We start from the raw sequence: 19400 nt of genomic DNA on the forward strand, positions 1-19400 counted from the left end.
TCCTCAGACCAGGGATGCCATGTGGGAGGTGGGTTCCTTCCTTCTTTTGGAAGAGAAAAAAGTTGAGACTCGATAGTGGCCAGGTGGCTCATGTGGGTTTGGGGCCTGGGGAAGAGTTGAGCAACCTGTGGGGACCCTGATGCCCCAGCAACTCCTCCTAGAGAAGCCCAGATACCTCAAGGGAGACCAGGAGGTGCAGACGTGCCCCCACATTTCTCCCAGCCCCCAGCTCAGTCCCCTCCTGAGCCCACTGCCCAGGGCTAGGCCCCCTTCCTCTTTAGACCTCTGGCTGCCTCTTAGGTGTGAGATTAGGTGCGAGGTCTAAGATGGCCAGAGCTCAGACACACTCAGGCAGGATGTGCCCCTCAGAGCTTAAAGTGTTCAGCTTCCTCTACAAATGCTATAGCACAATAAGGAAGCTGACCTCAGAGAGAGAGTGCAGAGTGTGACCCAGTCTGTCTGATACCTGAACTTTCTGGCCCTGTGACACTGACATGGGCACCTGATCCTTGAGGTCACAGGGCCCCAGAGAAAGAGCTGGGCTTGGACTCTCTTCCTTGTCCACCTGACCGGTTCAGGAAGGGGCTGACAGGAAGCTCTGCTCACTGCACCCCCCCGTGCACAGGCGCACACACCACACACATACCTCACACACTGCACACTCACACGCACATATACAGAACAGTTTCTTAACACTGGAAAATCACTGGCCCTGTGGAGACAGTACCTGGTACGACCGAAGACCAGGTAGTTTCTACCATGTTATGTTATGCTGTGCTCTGGAAACCTGGGCAACGCAGGTGGGATCAGAAGCTTGTGCCACCTTTTATGTTACCTATGCTATTTCCCGGGAAAGCAGTCTCAAGGATCAGAGCTTCACTGTACAAAGACAGCTGCAGGGGGCCACCTCTGGGGGTTGGGGGTTAGGGGTTAGATCTCAGAGACAGGAGGTAATCATGGGCTGTCCAAAAGGTATTACTGCATTTCTTCTTCATAGCAGCCGTATGAAGCAGGTACTAAGATTCTCATTTTCAGATGAGGAAACAGGCTTAGAGAGATTCAGCAACTTGCCTAAGATCAGTTGGTGGTAGAAACGGTCTTGTACCCAAGTTGGCCTGATTCCAAAGCTTGTGGAGCTAGCCAGGGCTTAAAATAGTTTTTGGAGGTATGGCTGACCCAGGACTTCGGTATCACAGGACCACTCCTCCTCTGAAACCAAACGCCAGCATCCCTGCCTCTGACGCTATGCTTCGATTCCACTGTAATTCCATTATTCCTACTCTTCGACCTTCGGCTCACATTTGCCCGCTGAGCTCCCCCCATATCCATGTCCCTCTCCTGACACCCACCCTCCTCAGAGCCCGTCCTCCTGCTTCAGAGGAAGAAGATCTCTCCTTACCACCACGGCCAGCCCAGGGCCTATCGCCTGCAAAGGCAGACATCTCCCCTTGCCCCTTCCCTCTCCACGACCTTTTCCATCCCCACTTAAATCCAGGAGAGCATGCCATCCACTTGCTCAAGGCCCTCTCAGCCCCACCCCTGCATCCCATCAACAGTCCCCCTCAAGGTCTCACAAGATCAGGTCTCTCCTAAAGTGTCACTTCCTCAGGGAGGCCTTTCCTGCTTCCCCACAATCGCCTGCTCCACCCCCAGCTCTCTACGCTCCACCCACTTTGCTTGTGCTCAGTAGAACCCACCTCCACATACAACTATATAGTTATCAACGGCTTTCTTGTTTACTGCTTGACACCTCTGTTAAAACAGAAATGTCACAAGGGCTACATCCTCAGTGCCCAGAGGTGAACGTTCAACATGGATAAATGTCTGCTAACTGAACAAGTGAATGTCCATGGTGCCCTCGTCCTCGAACAAACAAAAACAGCCTTTCCTGTTCTCTTCACTTTCTCCTCCGCCAGCCAGCTCCACAGCGTTGTCTCCTGTCTCCTGACCCTCACCTGCCATTCCCTCCTTTTTTTGAGTGTGATTTTTTTGGGCTGTGTTGGGTCTTCGTTGCTGTGAAGCTTTCTCTGGTTGCCGTGCGCGGGCTTCTCATTGCAGTGGCTTCTCTTGTTGCGGAGCATGGGCTGTAGGTGTGCGGGCTCAGTAGTTGTGGCTCACGGGCTTAGTTGCGCCATGGCATGTGGGATCATCCCGGACCAGGGCTTGAACCTGTGTCCCCTGCAATGGCAGGCGGGTTCTTAACCACTGCGCCACCAGGGAAGCCCCTACCATTCCCTCCTTAACCCACTGAACTTGGCCTCTGCCTGCCCACTAAGGAGACAGTGCAGCCTGGCAGGCGCACCGCAGCATCAGAGAAAGGGAGAAGGGAGTTTGTATGTTGCTTTCCTCTCTTAGTGGTTTTAGTCAACTTTTTAAAACAAATCTGAGCCTCCATTTTTTTTTAACTTTTTATTTGGCTGCGCCAGGTCTTAGTTGCAGCAGGTGGGATCTTTATTTTTTATTTATTTTTTTTTTGTGGTTCGTGGGCCTCTCACTGTTGTAGCCTCTCCTGTTGCGGAGCACAGGCTCCGTACACGCAGGCTCAGCGGCCATGGCTCACGGGCCTCAGGTGGGATCTTTAGTTGAGGCATGTGAACTCTTAGTTGTAGCATGAGGGATCTAGTTCCCTGACCAGGGATCGAACCCGGGCCCCCTGCGTTGGGAGCACAGAGTCTTAACCGCTGGACCACCAGGGAAGTCCCTCCATTTATTTCTTGAAAGAAATGTGTACACTGTTACCTACGTGTTGGGACAGGTCTAATGATTAGGTGGGGTGACACTGACCAAGGAAACCTCAATCACAGGTAGCCATAATGCTGACCATGCTTCTTCAAAACCCTGTCCTCCTTGGCTCCCTTACCTCCCTCCCAGTTCTCCTCCACCATCTCTGACCATACATTTTCTGACTTTTCCGTTGCTTCATCTTCCTTTGATGCTCTGTGGTCATCTTAGGCTTCCCAGGGCCATGTGATTTCATTCACTACCACCACCTCTACCCCACTCTATTTATGTGGGATTTTAGTTCCCTGACCAGAGGTCGAACCTGCTCCCCCTGCATTGGAAGCATGGAGTCATAACCACTGAACTGCCAGGGAAGTCCAAAATTGTTTTTCTTTAGTTTTAAATCTGGAGAGTAGACTCTGGGACCTTGATTATCATAAACAGTCTATCGTGACCTAATAGTAACATTCTCTTAACTGTTTGTTTTAAGCACATATAAAAAGTAATTGTAATCTTGTTTGGGGGACTTTTAATTAAAAGTCTGGTTACAAATTATAACTATGTAGGTTTACTAAAGCATTGTACTTTTCTCTCCATAATCAGTTTGGTTGTGTTTTCCTTTAATAATCAGGCATTCCAGGTTCCATAGAACAGATCTGATTTTTCCTACCTTGAATGTTGACAAGTGATAACTTTAATTGTGCAATAGGCAGTTTATAACTATTGTCTGTGTTTGACTTCACACTGCACATCCGTGTGCTGCTAAAATTTCTCTCTGTGCCCACATTGCCTTTAAGCCGTGAGTCAACAAAATGTCTTATGAAGCTCTTTGGTTGTCTTTTTTTTTTTTTTTCCCTTTGGTTGTCTTAAAACAGATGTATCTTTATCCTAAACATGACCAATCTATTTCTCATGTTCAGCACTTTAAATATGAGTTCATAGTACTTTTCCCCACTTCACATTTCTAATTTGGGGAGTAAGATTCACATACATTATTTCTCACTGAGGATGCAGATCTTTGGAACTACTGCCATTCTTGGATTATTGAGTAACTTACTGATAGAGCAAAAGTACTGCCTTTTAAGAAGCTAATGAAATGACATTGTACAACTCTACATGTATATATTTTTAAGATAGTTCTTTTATCCCAATTTTTATTATGAAAATTTCAAACATATATAAAAATGTGGAGAATAGTAAACTCCCACGTATACTCATTACCCAGCTTCACTAATTATCAAGTCATAGCCATTTTGGTTTCAATTATACTCCCTGCACTCCTCACCCCACTTGATTATTTTGCAGCAAATTCTAGTAATTGGATTTCATCTAGATATTTCAGTATGTAGCTAAAACAAATACTTTATTTATTTTTGACCTCACCACACGGCATTCAGGATCTTAGTTCCCTGACCAGGGATTGAACCCATGCCTCCTGCAGTGGAAGCACGGAGTCTTAACCACTTGACCGCCAGGGAAGCCCCTAAAACAAGTACTTGAAAAAGCTACAGGGGGGCTTCCCTGGTGGCGCAGTGGTTCAGAGTCTGCCTGCCATTGCAGGGGACACGGGTTCAAGCCCTGGTCTGGGAGGATCCCGCATGCCGCGCAGCGGCTGAGCCCGTGCGCCGCAACTACTGAGCCTGCGCTCTAGAGCCCGCGAACCACAACTACTGAAGCCTGTGCACCTAGAGCCTATAGTCCACAACAAGAGTAGCCACCGCAATGAGAAGCCCACGCACCACAATGAAGAGTAGCCTCCACTAGCCGCAACCAGAGAAAAGCCTGTGCGCAGCAACAAAGACCCAATGCAGCCAGAAACAATAAATAAATTAAATTAAATAATAAATAAATTTAAAAAAAAAAGAAAAAAGCTACAGGGTACTTGCCTGGTGGCTCAGTGGTTAAGAATTCACCTGCCAATGCAGGGGACATGGGTTCAAGACCTGGTCCAGGAAGAACCCACATGTCGCGGAGCAACTAAGCCCGTGTGTCACAACCATTGAGCCTGTGCTCTAGAGCCTGCGAACCACAACTACTGAGGCCACGTGCCACAACTACTGAAGCCCGCGTGTGCCTAGAGCTCGTGCTCCACAACAAGAGAAGCCACCGCAATGAGAAGCCCGCACACCGCAACGAAGAGGAGCCCCTGCTCACCGCAACCAGAGAAAGCTCGTAGGCAGCAACAAAGACCCAACGCAGGCAAAAATAAAAATATAAATAAATAAATAAATTTATTAAAAAGCTACAATCCCATTGTCACACCTTTAAAATTAACAGTTACTCCACATATCATCAAATATCCATCCAGTGTTCATATGTTCCTCATTCATAGCTTTTTTCCATGTAGTTTCTTTAAATAATAACATAAATATGGTCCATATGTTGTAATTAATTGATATATATCTTTAATATTTAAAAAGATTATTTCTACTTCTTTTTTCTCCCTGGTAATATATATATTGAAGAAAATGGATCATTTCTCCTGAAGAATTTCCCGAGTTCTGGATTTTGTTGATTGCGCCCCTGTGATGTCACCTGATCATGTTCCTCTGTGCCCTATATTTCCTGTAATCTGATGTTTAGACCTAGAGGCTTGAATGGATTCAGTTTCATTTTTAGAAAGAAGGCTTCACACGTGGTGGTTTGAGCTTTCACACTGAGGCATATATTTATGTCTGTTTCCTTTGTGTGATGTTAGCAGCCATTGATATCATTGCCTAGGTCTGTTTGCATTCGGGGTTGCAAATTGGAGATACTCTAATTCTATAAACCTTCATTTAGCTGAATTCATTTATAAAGGAAACTTCTTTTATTAACTCTTCGATTACTCTGAGTTAGTTCATACAGGAAAGGCAGGATGAATACTTGATTCTTTCCCTTACTTGCCAGTTTTCAAAATAAATTGGTACCCTACTGTTCTGGAAATGAGTTTCTGTGTTTCTGTGAATGAGTTTCTGTGTTTTAATGAGTATCAGTATGAACTTGTATTTGATGTGTTTCAATTCATGTAGCTGTTTTTCAGTCCCATCTTTCACCAATGGTAGCCTTTTCAAACTGACTTCTGAATCCTTTTTTTCGTTTTGTTTTGTTTTATTTTTGGCTGTGCCTCATGGCCTGGGGGATCCTAGTTCCCTGGCCAGGGATCGAACCCAGGCCCCCGCAGTGAAAGCATCGAGTCCTAACCTCTGGACCGCCAGGGAATTCCCAACTTCTGATTCCTTTTGACATTAATCCAAGGTGTCAATACAAGGCATAAAGTGCATATTTCTTGCCCCAGACCTGGAGACAGCCATTTCTCTAAGAAACTGATTCCTTTTGGTGAGAAATAGTATTTGGAGACCACAAATCTGGGCGGTAGGTGTGCTGTGCTCATTGTTGTCTGATTGCTTATTGCTTTTTGGCCTTTTCAGTGGACAGAGCCACTATGTATTTTCTTAAGAGAAATGATAATGTTCGTAATGATGTTTCCGATTTAAAATATAGGATGACAGGATTTTTGCTTGGCTTCTTTGATTTTTATATTTCTATCTCTTTACTCTTACTCTGAAAAAAAATCTTGGTTTTTAGGGACAGATCATAATTACTTCTTTGCTTTATCTCCGGGTCTCTCAACTTCAACACTATTAACATTTTGGGCAATACTTTCTTGTGGGGGCTGCCTTGTGCATTGTAGGATTTTCAGCAGCATCCCTAACCTCATCTACTAGATACCAGTAGCACCCTCCACCCCAGTTATTGTGACAGCCCAAAAATGCCTCCGGCCATTGCCACATATCTTCTTAGGGGCACTATTGCCTCCTGGTTGAGACCCACTGCTTTATCTTTATACCATACTTTTCATATAAACAATACTAATATATTATTGCTAATAATATGACTACTAGAAACTTCATTTTTCCTCTTTGGGTTCATCGCACTAGGATATATGGTAAAATTACCATGTTTTAAATTTACTTGAAATAATTCCTCTCTGTCAGTTCAGTTAATTCGTTTCATTTTTACTTTCAGTTTTTAGGGATTGCTTTTTTAAAATTTACCTTTGTTTTATATGTGCATAAAATATTTACATGGGTCCAAAGTTGATCTAAAAATCAAGATACATTCAGAGAAATCCAGCTTCTGCCCTTACTCCCTTCACCCAGTGCCCTCTCTCCCACTTTATAAGTAACCTTATTATTTATTTTTTGGTTTACTTTTTCATTTTTCCCTAATGTAAACAAATATACGTATATTCATGTTCACCTCTTTCTTAGATAAACAGTACCATATCATACATATTTTTCTCCATTTTGCTTTTTTCACTTAACAGTACATCCCACTGTGTGGATTTACCATAGTTTATTCAAGAAGTCCCTATTAATGGACAAGTTGAGGTTTTTTACAGGCTTTGCTGTTACCATCAATGCTGTAAATAATACTACAGCGAATAGTCTAGTGTAGTCACCTTTTTATATTTTTGGTAAAGTATCACTGGGATGGATTTTTAGATAATGGGATTTCTAGATATACGTGTCAAAGAAAAAACAGAGCTGGACAGTAGTTAAAGCAGAAACTATTGTGAGAGGGGAAAAGAGACCTCAGTGTGGAACTGGACTCAATTCTGAATAGAACATGGACAGGGGCTTCCCTGGTGGTGCAGTGGTTAAGAATCCGCCTGTCAGTGCAGAGGACACGGGTTCGAGCCCGGGTCCGGGAAGATCCCACATGCCACGGAGCAGCTAAGCCCGTGCGCCACAACTACTGAGCCTGCGTTCTAGAGCCTGCAATCCACAACTACTGAAGCCCACGTGCCACAACTACTGAAGCCTGTGCGCCTAGAGCCTGTGCTCCACAAGAAGAGAAACCACCACAGTGAGAAGCCCACGTACCGCAACGAAGAGTAGCCCCCGCTCGCCGCAACTAGAGAAAGCCCACGCACAGCAATGAAGACCCAATGCAGCCAAAAAATAAATAAATAAATAAAATAATTTTTTTTAAAAGATGGACAACTGGGGATTAATAGTCAAAGAGCAAGGTATGGGTCAGTGGATGGAAAATTACTGAGAGATACCTCAAAGGTAAGGTGGGATTCTTGCTAAACTGAACTACAAGATTCTTGCTGAAGGCAGGCCAGGGTGATCAGTATCGTGGCGGGGTTGTGGGGGGAGTGCAGAGTGAGGAATTTGATCAGGTATCAAGGGTGGAGGGATTCTGGGTAAAGCTGCTTAACAGGATTCTTGCTAAAATTGGGCTCTACAGGAACAGAAATGGAAGCCCAAGGTCATGCCTCCTTGAGAAGGTGCCTCAGAGGAGCCTAACTACAGTTTGGTCAAGGAGAGATTCTTTGTCATATGCATAGGTGACTAGGTAATGCCACATTCCCTTACCCGGATATGTGCCATTTTGCATTCCCACCAAAAATGTCTGAGGCTGTTTCCCCACACTCTCAGCAACAAAATGTGTTGCAAGACTTGTAAGTTTTTGCCAGTCTGATCGGTGAGAAATGGTATCATGATATAGTTTCAACTGCATTTATTTCATTATAAGTGAGACTGACATCTTTTCACATATTTTAGGGCCATTTGCTTCTCTCTTTCTGAGACACCTCTGTTCATGTTTGTTGCCTTTTGATTGTTGGCCTTTTTCTTCTCTGTATCAGTTCTTTATATATTAACCTTTTAGTTGTAATGCCAGTTCCCTTTGTTTATTTGTTTGTTTTTGTTTGTCATCTGTGTTTTTACTTTGTAGAAATTAAAAAAAAATTTTTTTATTCTTACATAGTTAAATGTATCAGTCTTTTCCCTTATTGCTTCTGGATTTGAGTTATAGGAAAGTTGTCTTCTCTTCCAGGGTATAAGGGAACTTTACCATATTTTCTTTAATAATTAAAAAGTTTGCCTTTTTTAAGGTTTTTTTTATTGTGGTAAAATACCTACATATATAACATAAAATTTGCCATCTTAACCAATTTTAAGTGTACAATTCAGCAGCATTAATAATATTCACAGTGGTGTGTAACCATTACCACTGTCCATTTCCAAGACTTCTTCATGGTCCCTAACAGAAACTCTGTGCCCGTTATGCAGTAATTCTACATTCCTCTCTTCTCCCAGTCCCTTAATGTATCAAAACTTCATTCCTTTCTTTCTTTCTTTTTTTTTTTTTTTTTTTTTTTTTTTTGTGGTACGCGGGCCTCTCACTGTTGTGGCTTCTCCCGGACCGGGGCATGACCCCGTGTCCCCTGCATTGGCAGGCGGACTCTCAACCACTGTGCCACCAGGGAAGCCCTCATTCCTTTTTACAGCTAATTAATATTCCGTTGTACGTATATACCACATTTTGTTCAGACATTCATCTGTTAATGGACATCTGGATTATTTCCACCTCTTGGCTATTGTGAGTAATGCCTCAACCACCAAATCCTTTTCTACAGCAGCTGTACTGTTTTACATTTCCACCAGCAATATTCTGGTGTTCTAATTTCTCCACATCCCTGTCAACACTTATTATTTTTGTTTTTTTAAATAATAGCTATTCTGATGTGTATAAAGTGGTATCTCATTGGGACTAGTGATGTTGAGCATCTTTTTCATGTGCTTATTGTCTACTCATATTTCTTCTTTGGAGAAATGTCTGTTCACATCCTTTGCCCAGTTTTGAATTGGTTTGTTTTCCCTGCTGTTTTTAAGTTGTATTTTTCTTGATTCATCATTTGCTTGATAGCTGTAAACCTTTGACTACTTTCCAGAGTACTAACTTGGTTCTAATGGTTTCTGCTTGTTCTTCAATGTTTCTGTGGGGACAGGAGCTTGGAGCTGCCTATTCTTTCATTTTGCTGACATCACCCTCAGGTTCAATTTTTAAATTTTAGATCTTGGATTTATCTGGAATTTATCTTGGTAATGGTGATTCCATATGACTGTTGAATTTATTTAAAAGTCCATCTTTTCCTGATTTTTTAAGATCTAATAGTATGGACTCCTCATGGGTTTTTGTTGTATTCAATGAGCTATAATCCATTAGTATCATTATTTACTTTGATGTTCCAATTCCCAGACTTGTCCAGTGGGAACCCCTTCAGGTGGCTTCAGTGTCCTTTTGATATGTCTTCATCATTCACTGAACACCATCTTACTTTCTGGTGCAAGATATTTCGGGCTCATTTGTTCTTTCTCTGTCCAACCCTGGAATCAGTCTTTTCTCTAAGGAGCCATAATTCCTTTTCTTGGAAAATTTTAGTTAGAAGCCAAGATGTAGGCTTTTGGTATGCTTACTTCTAGTCTGTCATTGCTTCCAGGACCTCTCAAGGGGCAGATGGGGGCTTCCCTGGTGGCGCAGTGGTTTAGAGTCCATGTGCCGATGCAGGGGACACGGGTTCGCACCCAGGTCCGGGAAGATCCCACATGCCGTGGAGCGGCTGGGCCCATGAGCCATGACCGCTGAGCCTGCGCGTCCGGAGCCTGTGCTCCGCAACGGAAGAGGCCACAACAGTGAGAGGCCCACGTACCGCAAAAAAAAAAAAAAAAAAAGGGCAGATGGCTTGGGCTCTTTTAAACATCGATTTGTTTCCTTATTTCTTGTATTATTTTTGTTGTAAGGGCAAAAGAGTATTGCAGAAAGTTTGGGAAAGAGAGAAAATAATCCACAATTTTTTACACCCCCCCCCCGAACAATAATTATTTTCACTCTGGCTTCTCTGCATTTTTTAAAAAATTGATTAATTAATTTATTTTTGGCTGCGTTGGGTCTTTGTTGCTGTGCGTGGGCTTTTTCTAGTTGCAGCGAGTGAGGACTACTCTTAGTTGTGGTGCGTGGACTTCTCATTGAGGTGGCTCCTCTTTTTTTATTTTTTTTTAAATACTTCTCTTTCCACTGTTTCTTATTAATGTACAAAATATACAAAACCAAAAGAAAAAAGAAAATACTCATCCTCAAATCTATTGTGGCTCTAACCCAAGACCCTGCACAAAACCCAACCAATCCACTGTTTTCATAGAAAACAACTGATGCTGAGACAGGTGAAGGAGAGGGCTGGGAGAGGGCAGGTCATCTTATCGAATCCACCCAGGAAGGCACCTGGTGGGGATTCAGAGGTGGCTGACAGGACAAGGGAGCTGGAGGCCTCATACCCACAAGGTTCCAGATGGGGGCCAGGAGCGCGCTAACTCCCAGAGGCAGTGCATGTAGTGTGACTGGCATGCCCAGCACACCAGGCTTCAGTTGAAAAGCTGGTCTCACTGAAGTGTTTTAATTTCCAGAATGAGCTGCAGGCAAGGGTGGACCACCACCAGTGGCCTCACCTATGCCAGCTAAAACTTTTCACCGGATGCCGATGTGAATTTGCCATCATTGAACCTAGCATACCCATGATGCAAACTTGGGTGTTCACGGAAGATTGCAACGTCTTACTTGAGAAAGGACTCAATGTAAAGCCTGTGTCAGGGGAGGAGTGGGGATGATGTATTCCAGAACTCAAATCCAGCCTGATTGAGTCCTCTCAGTGCAGTGGGATACACAGTACCCCTTTTACCATCTCCTCATCCCATGAGGAAGCATGAATTTGGCGGGGATGATTTCATAAGTGCAGCTGATCCCGTGTCAGAGTTCTGTGTGCATGTGGAGGACCCACAAGAGGAGAGTAGAGGTGTTCTCCAGGATAACCAGCTTTATTTAGGTTCTCAGGCATAAAGGGTAATACCGGAGAGGCGCTTGGCATAAAGGGCAAATCTCCTCAAAAAGTGAAGCCAACCGGGACTCCTCTTCAGCAGTCCAGGGTACAGAATGTGTCCAGTCTCTCTCCTCCCCATACTGGAGGAAAATGTGTACATCAATGCGCACCAGTGATCAGAAAACCCCCAGGAACCCAGGCAGGTGGGCACTGAGGGGGCCGGCTCCTCATCAGCTGGGGAAAGGGGAAAATGGGCCTCACAGAAGCCATAAAAGGGTGGAAGGAGCAAGGCTGCAGTTCACAGGAGTGTGGGCAGGGCGGGCAGGTGGTCCCTAGGGCAGGGGGGCCCCATTGACACCCGGGTGGTAGAAGGCACAGTTGTTCTCATAGCGGCAGTTACCCTTCTTCATGAAATGTCGATAAACACGGCGATTTGACATGTCTCCTCCATGGCTGTGGCCTCCATCATGCCCTCGGTGGCCCCCTCCGCCATGCCCAGCGCCATCATGGCCACGGTGCTCATGAGGGGGTGGCCCTCGATGGTCGTGGCCTCGGTGACCAGGGCCATCATGAGGCCAGTGGCCATGGGGCCCCCCATGTCCAGGGCCTTCATGGGGCCAATGTTCACCACCAGCACCCATTCCTACACCAGGGCCTTCATGAGGACGATGGCCACCGCCACCAGGGCCTTCGTGGGGGCGATGCCCACCGCCCATGCCACTGCCAGGGCCTTCATGGGGACGATGTCCGCTGCCACTGCTCATGCCGCCACCAGAGCCTTCATGGGGACGATGCCCTCCACCTCCGACCATGCCCCCACCAGGGCCCCCTCGTCCATTTGGAGGTCCTCCTGCAGAGCGACCTCCTCTGGCCCCTCGGAATGGAGGAGGAGGTGGTCCACTCCCGCCTCGGCCACCACGGCCTCTATGGTATGGCACCGGACCTCGTCCCCCACGCATTGGGCCACCCCACATGGGGTCACCTGGGCCATCCCAGAAGGGATCACCCCCCCAGGGAGGGGGTGGGGGACCCAGGAGATGTGGACCCACTGGCCCACCAGGACCCCCAGGGCCCCCATGGGGACCTGGCATAGGTCCGCCAGGCCCAGGGGGGAAGTGCTGCATGCCCTTGGGGCCCCCAGGGCCTCCCGGTGGGAAACCATTGGCTATGGGACCAGGGCCTAAGAGTCCATGAGGCACCGGCATCTCCTTGATCTTGTCTGAATAGTCTGGTTGCTTCAGCAGTTCCTCTGAGGGATGACTGTTAGGGCTACCCATGATGAAGGTGAGGATCTCCTGCACATTGATGCCTCCTCCTCCAGGACCCTGGGGGCTCTTCCCGGCACCCATGCTTCTCATAAGATTGGCCAGAACAGGAGGCAACTTGGAACCGCCCGCCCCATCGGCTGAGCCACCGCTTCCCCCAGGCTCCAGGGTCTCAACATATGGGGTCTCATCCATGGAACATTCCTCATCTAGGGGGATGAGTTTGGGGGGGATAGGCTCATAGGGCTCAGGATCAGGCTCGTGAGGACTTTCCTTGCTCAGGAAGAGCTCCTGAAGGATCCCCTTCTCCCGCTCAGCCTGGATGTACCGCTCCTGGCTGTTGCTTCCAGGGGTGACAAGAGGCGAGGGCAGCACCAGGGGCCGGGGGCACACCCAGGGCACCTTCTCCTCCATGTTGTCGTGGCTCAGACGCCGGGCCGTCGCAAACTCGCGTCGGTCTGACAGTATCTCTCGCTTAGCTGCCTCGCCAAAGTCCTTGATCTTATTCACATTCACTCGTTCAGTTGCATCCAGTTCAAAATAGAAATGCTCGCTCAGTTTGCCCTCCTCAGGCCAGGTCACAGCTTTCCTCTTCCTGCCTTTCCGGGTCAGCTGGCTAGGATATCCGGGACTCTCCACTGGCTTTGCATCCAGAGCTCCTGGCTCCAAAGAGGCAGTATCCATGAGCTCTGGGACTTCAACAGGGGGAACTGGGGTCCCTGGACGTTCTGTGTCCATAGCCTCAGAAGGAGGTGCTGGCTCTGGGGAAGAAGGTTTGGCTGTGCTCGGTTCTGTGCTCGTTTTCCCTTCAAATGGGCTTGGCTTGGCAGCTGTGGCTGACAGCACCTCCTTCTTCTTCTTAATTTTGATGCCTGGAACAGGGGCTGAATTGAGCGCATACAGAAAGCCCAGGCCCTCCACAGGCTGTGGCGGGATGATCTTCACTTTGATCTCTTTGGTGGCATTGGGTGTTGTGTTGAGTGGCTTGTATTTCTTCTCTGCACGGGGCACAGCAACTCCTGCGGCAGCTGTGGAACTCGGACGCTTGAGGGGGATGGGTTTAAGGTTGTACTTGTCAGAAACCGCCACTGCACTGGCATTCTTCTTCACAGGCCCCAAAGACGGGGTCTCCAGCTCTAGTCCGGTAGAGCCGAACTTGGCGTGACTGGGCGCCGTGGTTCGGAGGGACTTGGGCTTCTCCCTCTTCTTCTCCGGGGCCTCCTCGGCCCGAGTCTCAGCCTTTACCTTAGTCAACGGTCGCTCAGGAGGGGTGGTTCGACTCTTTCCCTCTTCTTTCCGTTTCTTCTTAGCTTTCTCAGCGGGCTGGGTACTGCTCTGGGAGCGGATCACTGCCATCCAGTCGCTGACAAGGACTGAGGCCAACTTCCGGAGCTCTTCATTCTCACTTGACTTGCTCAGCTGCTTCACCAGTTTGGCTGTGTTGTTCTGCTTGAGATGGTCAACAGTGAGTGGTAGGTGCTGCAGGGTCAGGAGAATTTGCTGCAGGAGGGGAATGTTGTTGGTTGTCTTTGAATATGTCAGCCAATTGTTAAGAAGCTTGTAACCACCACCATCAATAAACTTGACCAATATTTCTGGTGAACGGGTCTGCAGGAGAATGTTCAAGTAAGTGCATCGGCTCACCATCTTTCGTGCTGCCTTCATCAGACTGAAGATCTTCGAAATCCCATCCACACTCTTGACTTCCCCATCTCGGTTAAGGAAGCTATCCAGGCCCTTGAGAAGCTCTTTGGGGTCTATGGGACCCGAACCCATGATCGAGGTTTTTATCCACCTCGGGCTCACGGGGGGAGGGGGTTAAAATTTTGGAGAAAAAAAATAAAACAACCAACGAGGACCCAAAACTCAATTATTTGGGGGGCCTCATTGGATCAAAAAGTCTCCTTAAAAAAAATAAAGGCCAACTCAGTATTCATTCCCCCCCCCACCCAACTCCATGTAGGGAGGGGGGGGTCTTAGAAAAAAAGTTCTGAGTGGATTAAAAAAAGGAAACGCTGGATGAGTGAATTTGGGTGGGTTTGGGAAGGGAGGGTGGTTGATTATTCTTGAAGTTATGTGGTGACGGTCCTTCGGCCACAGATTTCAAGTCCCAGGCAGCGTGGGCTGGTGGGGGTGGGCAAGAGAGGTGGGAAGGGCCGGAAGACACAAGTGGTTGCGCTGGTGGCTGCTGTTTTCCCTTCCCCCCTCTCTCGGGATGCTTTCAAGGGCTTAGATGTTGCTGCGGCTTGTTTCTTTTCTCCTCGTGGCCGGCCCGTCTTTCTCCGAGAAAATTCAAACCCTTCGCTCAGCCTCTTCCCCCGGGCACCCTCTTCCGCCTCCTTCCTGGCCTCCGAACGCGTGCGCTTGACCTAGCGGCCTAGCACCTCCCTTTCCTCTGCTTCCACCACTTCCGCCGTCGAGATCATTTCTCACTAAGGGTTGGTAGAATCGGACCGGTGCCTGCGCAGTGAGAGAGGATCGCGGTCAAAATCGACTTCAAAATTGCTTCAAGTACAAACTATAAGAGTGGGATCTAAGAGTCGTAGTGGCTGGTTCAGCAAACACGCAATTGTGTGGCCGAATTCGACTGTGACGCAGTTGAAACTGGCCCCTCCCTACGGCTCCCCTTTCAGGCTTCCGTCCTGACGCAGATGCGCTGCCGCCTTGTGCACTGCGGGGTCGTCCTTGGCCGAGGTGGCTCCTCTTGTTGTGAAGGAGCTCTATTTTATTCCCGTCTTGCCCCTAGGTTCTTCTGACCATTTTTTGGTCTTTTTTTCTTTCTGTTTTATTTTTAGATTCCATATATATGTGTTAGCATATGGTATTTGTATTTCTCTTTCTGACTGACTTCACTCTGCAGACCTACTAGAGAATGGACTTGAGGATGTGGGGAGGGGGAAGGGTAAGCTGGGACAAAGTGAGAGAGTGGCATGGACATATATACACTACCAAATGTACAATAGATAGCTAGTGGGAAGCAGCCAGCCGCATAGCAGAGGGAGATCAGCTCTGTGCTTTGTGACCACCTAGAGGGGTGGGGTAGGGAGGGTGGGAGGGAGGGAGATGCAAGAGGGAAGAGATATGGGGACATATGTATATGTGTAACTGATTCACTTTGTTATAAAGCAGAAACTAACACACCATTGTAAAGCAATTATACTCTAATAAAGATGTTTAAAAAAAAGAATATTGACAATAAAAACATCTACATTGGAATAAAAAGAATGAGTTTATATTGATTTGATATTTTGTTACTATTGGAGATTGAGTGAAATGTTTACATTCACTTTTGTTTGTTATTAGACCAAAGCATACATTATTTTTCATCATAAATTTTTTTTTTTTTTTTTTTTTTTTTTTTGGCCGCGAGCACTTGCAGGATCTTAGTTTCCCAACCAGTGATTGAACGTGGGTCCTTGGTAGTAAAAGCACAGAGTCCTAACCACTAGACCGCCAGGGAATTCCTCTCATCATAACTTTTATGAAATCTTTCTTTTGTCAGATTATCCAAATCCAAAATTTACTTTTTATTGCTTTACTTTAAGTGAAAGTGACAGCTTTGAGTTAGTTCACTTGTTCTGAAGACCCCTTTAGGGGTCTTAAGACCTACTTTAGGAGTACATAATAACTTAATGGTAAAGAATCTTAATGCGTATGTTGGAATGAATTTATTTAAAATACTGTATTAAGAACTTTACCTTATTTTTCTTTTTACTTTTACAGTAAGGCAAAAGAGAATGAAAGAAGTAGATAATCTTGAAAGTATAAAGGAAGAATGGTGAGTTAATTTATGCATTTCCTTTGTTATTAATGCCTTTGTTACTGTCTTTCTCTCTTTTTACGTTTCACTGACTTAAGTTTTCATGATGATTATCTGTTAAATACCAAATAGTAATGTACTTTAAAGTTTTTTTTTCCATAGCTGCATTAAATGGATTTTAGTCAAGTTTTAAGTCTTTTTGTGATTAATTTTTTAAGTGTTAAATTTCTCTCTGCCCACATATTATTTCTGTTATTTAAGAGGGAAATTAAAGTAACTATTTATTACTTCATTAGCCTCTTGTGTTATACCATCTTGAAGTCATAGTGGAAATATAATGGCTTTGGAATCAGATAAACCTAGGTTTGAATCCCATCTCTGTCTTAACACTACTTCTCTGGCATTTGAGCAACTTAGGTAGATTCTTTGAGCTTCAGTATCTCATCTAAAAAGGAGGAGGTGTACATAGTTACCTGAAAGGTTTTTGTAAGAATTAGATAACCAATTTAAAGCACCGAGCATCGTATTAGCATATAGCAGGCACCCAATAAATGGTAGATGCAAAGTCTGTCGTTCTTATTAATACAAAATTCTTTATTCTCACTTCTCTGAAGTGGAATATTTATTTTTGTATTATGTTCTGTGTTTTAAATACTTGAAAAGGTAAATATCTTTCATTCATAGTCCATTTAAGGAGACAGGTGTTTACAAATACTTTGTGAACACTTTCTATACCGAACAAATACTATTTATTATTTTTTCACTAGAGTACTTACTGTTTTATATAAATATCTGATACTAAGTATATAATTGTGAGGTTATGTCAGGAGCCCCTAAGACTGCCTCCAGATGTGATGATTTGCTTAGAGGATTCACAGGATTCAGCCTATAGTCATACTAATGACTAAGCTTTATTGCAATGAAAAGATACTTTGCAAGGGGGTGAAGTCCAGGGGAAACCAGGCATAAGCTTCTAGGAGTCCTTGCCCAGTGCAGCCACCAGGACACACACTTAATTCCTCCAGTAGTAAGTTATATAGCACGTGTGAGATGTTGTCTACCAGGGAAGTTCATTGGAAATGAGCCTAGGGTTTATACTGGGGACTAGGCACATTTTAAAATTCCATACTCATGAGAAAAGTAAAAAGGATAGCAACAGTTAGGCCTGCTACGTTAACTCTTTTCTACACAGAAATAAGTTGAATGGCTTGCTTATTGATTTACTTACTTACTTACTTGCTTGCTTGCTTATTTATTTTTGCCACACCTTGTGGCTTGCAGAACTTCCCCAACCAGGGATCCAACCCGTGCCCCCTGCAGTGGAAGCACGGAGTCTTAACCACTGGACCACCACAGAAGCCCCAGTTGAATGACTAATTTGTTTTTTTAATTTTCATTTATTAATTTTTGGCTGTGTTGCGCCTTCATTGCTGCGCGTGGGCTTTCTCTAGTTGCGGTGAGCAGGGGCTACTCATTGTGTGTGCGGTGCGCAGGCTTCTCATTGTGGTGGCTTCTCTTGTTGCGGAGCACGGGCTGTACATGTGTGGGGTTCAGTAGTTGTGGCTCACAGGCTCTAGAGTGCAGGCTCAGTAGTTGTGGCGCCCGGGCTTAGTTGCTCCACAGCATATGGGATCTTCCCAGACCAGGGCTCGAACCCGTGTCTTCTGCATTGGCAGGCAGATTCTTAACCACTGCGCCACCAGGGAAGCCCTGAATGACTGAGTTTAAAGAGTAAAATTAACTTAGGACTTCTAACAGTTTTGTGGAGACGTAATTCGCATACCATATAACTCATCCATTTAAAGTATACAATTCAGGGATGAAGACCCTGAATGAAGACCCAACGCAGCCAAAAACGAATAATAAATAAATAAATAAATTGAAAAAGAGTAGGGGCATTAGAAGCCTGAGTTCAGTTTCCAGCTCTGCCTACCAATAGCTTTGTGATCTTGGGCAAATTGCTTAAGCTTTTTCTTTACCTAGTAAATGAGGATAAAAACAACATGTGCTAGGGAGGGTGGGAGGCAGGGAGACGCAAGAGGGAAGAGATATGGGAACATATGTATATGTATAACTGATTCACTCTGTTATAAAGCAGAGACTAACACACCATTGTAAAGCAATTATACTCCAATAAAGATGTTAAAAACAAAACAAAACAATATGTGCCTTTTAGGTCACTGTGAAGATTGAAAGAGTGAACACATGTAAAGCGCTTAGAAAAGTTCCTAACATGTACTAATAAATGGTTAATAAATATTAGCTATTAAGAGAAGCTTTATAATGTATCATGGCTAGGAGCATAGACTTGGAAGACAGATTAACAGGGTTTGAATTCTGTTTCTGCCACTTACTAGCTGTGTAATCTCTAACATGTAACTTAACCTCTTTGTGACTCATTTTCCTTATCTATAAAATGTGGATAAAAATATCTGCCTTGCAGATCCTGGCACAGTGTAAGAACTATAGAAGTGTTGATTATTATCTGAGAAATCTGAGAAATTATCTCTCAGTACATTTATGAATTTTCTATGTGACTTTAGAAAAGATCAACCAGAAACCATCCTTTTATCAAACAAAATCTTAGGTAATATTTCTTATATGACAAAATATAAACACACATACACATACAAAAACAGTAGATGGGGCGGGCAAAATGGAGGAAGGTGGTCAAAAGGTACAAACTTCCAGTTATAAAATAAATAAGTCATGGGATATAATGTACATCATGGAGACTTTAGTTCATAACACTGTCCTGCGTATCTGAAAGTTGCCAAGAGAGTAAATCCTGAAAGTTCTCATCACAAGGAAAAAATTCTGTAACTATGTATGGTGATGGATGTTAACAATTAACTAGACATTGTGGTGATTATTTTGCAGTACATACAAGCATTGAATTGTTACGTTGTATATCTGAAACTAAAATAATGTATGTCAGTTGTACCTCAATTTAAAAAGAAAGAAAGAAAGAAAGAAAAAAAAAACCCAGTAGAGTATTAAACCACTA

At 45.0% G+C, this 19400-nt stretch overlaps 1 protein-coding gene across 1 annotated transcript; it reads right to left on the reverse strand.

The window, feature by feature from the left end:
- Positions 1–9915: 9915 nt before the first annotated feature.
- LOC308628229 (serine/threonine-protein phosphatase 1 regulatory subunit 10-like) lies at positions 9916–14831 on the reverse strand. Its single transcript, XM_081255011.1, has one exon. The coding sequence runs from the start codon at positions 14407–14409 to the stop codon at positions 11701–11703; it is 2709 nt and encodes a 902-aa protein (XP_081111137.1). The 5' UTR covers positions 14410–14831; the 3' UTR covers positions 9916–11700.
- Positions 14832–19400: the final 4569 nt, after the last annotated feature.

Source organism: Mesoplodon bidens, assembly GCF_964165515.1.
Source record: "Mesoplodon bidens genome assembly, chromosome: 14".
Lineage (NCBI taxonomy): Eukaryota > Metazoa > Chordata > Mammalia > Artiodactyla > Ziphiidae > Mesoplodon > Mesoplodon bidens.

What these genes read in the sequence shown, in the direction of transcription:
- LOC308628229 (XM_081255011.1), bottom strand. Translation starts at nt 14,409, where the DNA reads ATGGGTTCGGGTCCCATAGACCCCAAAGAGCTTCTCAAGGGCCTGGAT.